The sequence below is a fragment of the Arachis ipaensis genome, chromosome B02 (genome assembly GCF_000816755.2).
Source record: "Arachis ipaensis cultivar K30076 chromosome B02, Araip1.1, whole genome shotgun sequence".
In the NCBI taxonomy this organism is placed as follows: domain Eukaryota; kingdom Viridiplantae; phylum Streptophyta; class Magnoliopsida; order Fabales; family Fabaceae; genus Arachis; species Arachis ipaensis.
The window spans coordinates 107,091,611-107,096,709 of NC_029786.2; the positions used below are offsets into that span (position 1 = coordinate 107,091,611).

Below are 5,099 nucleotides of genomic sequence, written 5' to 3' on the forward strand. Positions count from 1 at the left end.
TAGCAAAATTTCCATCTCAGCCTTTTATATAGATAGAAATTTGGAAACTAATATGTTGATTTCTTCCATGTCATGTATTTCACTAATAATGTTGAATTCGTGCAATGATGAAGTATGATGAGTATCAAAATCTTATACTTGTGAAGAGATGTTACTATCAAAATCATGCTTGTGAAGACCTAGATTTTCTAATTAATTTTACTTGTCTACTGTTTATCAAGTTTCTAGATGTGTAAATTGCAATCAATTTTTTTCTGAAAGAACTAAATGCTGTTCAAAAAATGGTGGATTGTGTATAACACCATAACAAACTTGTTTTTAGTGGCTTTTCTTAATTCTATGGTGTATATGATGTCTAAATTGTCTAACTTATTTTTATAAATAAAAATAAAATATATAAAATAAAAATAAAATATTTAAAATTTATTAAATATTATCTATTTATTTTTTTTAGTAACTTAGGCACAGTATTAAAGACAATATAGCACTCACTTTTTATTTATTCACGGGATTTTTAACAAATTTTAAAAATAAAAAGTATATGTTATTCTTTTTAATTTTTTTTTTTAATTACATTGTAGGTGTTTTCTTCTTGTGATGCGGTCCCCAAAGACTAGGCTAATAGAATTGCTCATGCAACTTACTAGCTAGGCATGGCTACTATATGAAGCCACTACTCAATGTGACTATTTTACACGCCACTCGTGGACAAAATTTTTTTACATTTATTAAGAGTTATTGATAACACAAATATAAAGGCCCTCAACTTCATTCAAGATCCACATCATTATTAGATGTATGCATTTGTTCCCTTCAAGAAAGAGAGAAAAAAATTATTTATTATCGAAATGTATTAAAAATTACATTTTTTGAGATAAGAATAAGCTATATATATATATATATATATTAAAGTGATGTCCTGGAGATATCAACGTTAACACTTTTCATTGCTCATAAGTCATATGTACTATAATTCAAAAGAATAAACAACAATTATCATTACATAATGCATTATCTTTTAAGTTTTTAATTATAGCAATATGCCAATATTGCATACCTATAATTAATAACTATCATATAAAAGCGAATGTGTATCTTTATGTTGTCCAAAAAGATATATTTTATAATATTTAAATTTATATCTAAATTAAAATATATTTTTAATTTTTAGATATATATTTATAATTAAAATTAATTTAAATTTTAAAAATTAAAATTTTTCTAACTCCGTATCTATTTCATAATTAGTTATTATTTCTTTCTTTTACGTCTCTTCTCTATCTGTAATACGGTTTTCTTCTATTCTACTATAATATTTCAATTTGTATATATTGCATTCAGAAAAAAATTAATCCCTTACTTATTGTACCTTTGATAGAATGTAGGATTTGTTTTACGACTTTCTAGTGATGAATGGTCGAATATAATTATATACACAAACTAAAATATTTTCAATTGTAGTTTCTTTTTCAATTGTAACACATCTAAAATTATTAAGTTATACAAAAAATATTTTTGAAACACATCCAAAATCATAAATCTAAAATTTAAATTTAAACATTAAAAAATAATTGTAACACATCTAAAATTATGAAGTTATACAGAAAATATTTTTGAAACACTTTCAAAATACAGAAATTGCACATGCAAAAATAATTTAACATTACAATATATATGAAAATCTCTTCAGGCCATTTTATTCGATTTTTAATTTAAAAAAAAATTTATACAGAACAATAAAAAAAAGTAATGGTGTCAGAGACCTATCCAAACTTTAGGTAAGTTTTTGCCGTGGACGTTGATGCGGACGAACGGTGACAAGGAGGAGGAAGGTGGCAACGAAGATGAGTGTTGACGAAGGGAATGCAGCGTTGTGAATGAGCGCCGAAAAGGAGGAAGACAGCGAAGATGAGCGAGGAAGAGGAAGGTGGCGCGGACGATGTGCGCCTCTGCTTCTTTAAGTGTTTTAATTTGTACGGATTTAGTTAATAATTAGATGTTTTTTTTGGTGACTTAATAATTAGATGATTTAAGGTTTATCCTAGAATTTTAAAATCAAAATTTTGAATTTTAAATAATTTGATTTTTAGATATGTATTTAAATTATAATATATTGATAATTAAATATATTAAATCTAAAACAAAGTTTATTTATTTTTTAATTATTATAATAAAAAGTTGAATATTATACCATTTTTAAAGAATACTAAGTTGAATTGAATTTTTATAATATTACAATTTTACTCTTTCATTTAACGGTAAAAAGTTAGCCAAAATTTTGATACTCTAGCTTCTTTTATTCCCTAACCCTTCACTACCACTGTATCATTCTCTCTCAACTCTAGCTTCTATATTATTTCAGCATACAACATTGCTTTTCTAATTTTGTTAGATAGACAATTTAAAATATTTCGTATGTATCTATCTTTTTGAATAATCATTTATATAGTATAAAAATAATTACTTTTATTAATGACTTATCAATAAATAACTAAATACACGTAAAATAAAACTTCTTTATGCATCAAAATTAGTGTGTTCTATATACAAAATGACACATGAAGATTCCAATTCCATAGAATGTAACAAAAAAATAACCAAATGAAATTGGCTTTTCTCTTCCTTTCTAAAGCAATAATCATAATCATGATCATGTTTATATTTCTATTTCTATTTCTGCTTCTATTTCTGTTTCTGCTTCTGTTTCTGTTTCTGTTTCTATTTCTGTTAGAAAAATATCATGTTTTCTTTTGTCACCACCTTCTATAATAATATCTTGGAAAACATGGAATCCGTACCATTCATTAGGGTCTTCCTTCAAGGTATAGAAAGATTTACTAATTACATTAACGATTAAGAAATCACGCTCTGCTGGAGGATATTCCAAAAGATTAACTTCAACTCCCTCTTTCATGGCAAGACTAAGAACCAATACACATAAGAATCTGTCTCCACAACCATGTCTCTTTTCAAAGCCACATAACATGACACAAACCTTGCCGTTGCCGAGATCAAGAAGAATCGGCTCCACTTTTCGAAGAAACGATGGGATTTCGTCAAAACATCCTTTAATCTCTTGAAAGTACTTAACACCAAGTCGAGTCACTAGTAAAGCATGGATTGTAAATTCTTCTTCAAGGAAGAAAGAAAGCGTCACGCAACAATCAAAATCAAAACCTGTAAAATTTTTTACACACAACAATGTCAATTATTCATACGATGAAAAATGTACATTTCTAATATGATTTTTTTTAAACTGAAAAATTCACGTATAATTTTTTTCATATGAAATTAATAGTTAAGAGCTGTTAAATGATTTGACAGATTCGATTAAATTATCAACTATCAACTTTAGACCACTGCATGTGAACTAATTATGAACAATCATGTTACATATATACAAAAAAAATTAACCACCAAATCAGTTATTCGTATAAAATATATATTGAAATACAAAATATATATTAAAAATAAGTTAAACAACAGATGTGTTCGTACACAAATATATAATGATTGATTTTTTATGTGTGCATAATATTCTTGAATGATCAAAGTAATGAAAAACTTGATGTGTTTGATACCTGGTAAAGATGGAAAAGGAAGAATATGTGGAGTGAAAAATCTACGTTGATCATCAATTGTAAGCCAAAAAGAACTCGTAAAATCATCTTCATCGTGATGCAACGTCCACCCCTTCTCTGGATCGTCTGATTCATAATATAGAACAAAAATTCTACCATCTACCAAAGCAATTCGAATGTAGAGAATATCATAGAAAACAAACCAATGAGTTTGGGCTCCAATACCGGCTATTCCGGGGTTCGGAGCAGCCGGTAATGGTTCCCATTCTCTTGTCTCGGATCTCAGAACCCAAAAATTATTGTTAGGTACGGATGCAGGTGCAGCGTCATCTAGTATTAAAAAATAATGATCGCCTCTAATTTTTGTAACTAAACATTTATCTTCACCAAAGTATGTAGGAGTTTGTGGAATTAATTCGGCTTCATTTATTTGCGGTTCTTCTTTGTTATTGTCGTCGTCGTCGTTGTCGTCGTCATTATCGTCGGTGAAATCAAAGTCAAGTTTGTAGACTTTGTTTGATGGTTTATATGAACCATCTTCAGAGTTACATTTTTGACCTCCAATAAGATGAATCTTAGAATCCAATTCCAATGCATGCATGTATCTTAACGAAAGATCTTTGGAAAAATCAAAGCAAAAATTTGGTAGATTTTTCCAATCCTCCACTTCTTTGTTTTGTTCTTCGTTCTCGTCCTGGTTCTCGTCCTTTTCCTCTTTTTCTGGTATTAATTTCTTGAGATTGATACCATAAATCTTATCTTCCGACATCATGCAAAGATATTGTTGGTGTTCCGCCATTGTACTTTTTCCTTTCTCTCTTTCCTAAAATTAATTTTTTTCTCATTGGAACTAAATTATTAATGGCCTTATACAATACATGCAAGAAAGGCAATTACCATGGATAGTAACTTCACTGGATCGAGCTGGTGATGATTTCCATGCTCTCTTAATTTGGAGTTTATTAAAGAAATTAATTCAATCTGTGTTGTAATATATATATCGTTTCTCGTCAGGTATATGTAGTCCTTTTGCTAATTGAGTTTTAACTAAAAAAAAAAAGAAAAAAGAAAAATAGTACTTACTTAAAATATATATATACATTCAACAACAAAGAAAATATTCATGTGAACTGTAACAAAAATAAAAAATGTTCATGAGAAGAAAATTACGTTCATACAAAATAAATTTTTCCGTACTTTTTCTCTATCTAAGTATAATAGTAAATGGTCCCGGGCAAGAACAAACCGGAAATTTTAATTATGATCTTTAATCTTAATTTTTTTTATTAGTTTCTTATAGAATCAATATCTAAATAAGAACATTTGGAACTGAAATTGGAATTGGAAAATGATGATTGTTAACATTCAGATTTCATGTTTTGTTTGTTTTGTGATCTCTAAGTGTGCTCAAAATCTAGTCTGACTCGTAATTCGATCTATATTTAAGATATATTTTGTCAAATTTAAATTTATCATTTTTAAGTTGGATTCAAATCATATTTCAGGTAGACGGTAGAC

At 27.8% G+C, this 5,099-nt stretch overlaps 1 protein-coding gene across 1 annotated transcript; it reads right to left on the bottom strand.

The window, feature by feature from the left end:
* On the bottom strand, positions 952 to 4,494 carry LOC110269335. Its single transcript, XM_021117112.1, has 3 exons — positions 3,582 to 4,494; positions 2,799 to 3,177; positions 952 to 967 (listed from the first exon to the last, which is right to left on the bottom strand). Exons 1-3 carry the CDS (start codon positions 4,378 to 4,380, stop codon positions 952 to 954), a joined length of 1,194 nt encoding a protein of 397 aa, XP_020972771.1. The 5' UTR covers positions 4,381 to 4,494.

Bases quoted from the DNA above. Each gene is read 5' to 3' on its own strand.
- LOC110269335 (XM_021117112.1), bottom strand. From the start codon at position 4,380: ATGGCGGAACACCAACAATATCTTTGCATGATGTCGGAAGATAAGATT. The intron at 3,178-3,581 runs GTATCAAACACA...AAAATTTTACAG, and splicing joins TCCTTTTCCATCTTTACCAG to GTTTTGATTTTGATTGTTGC.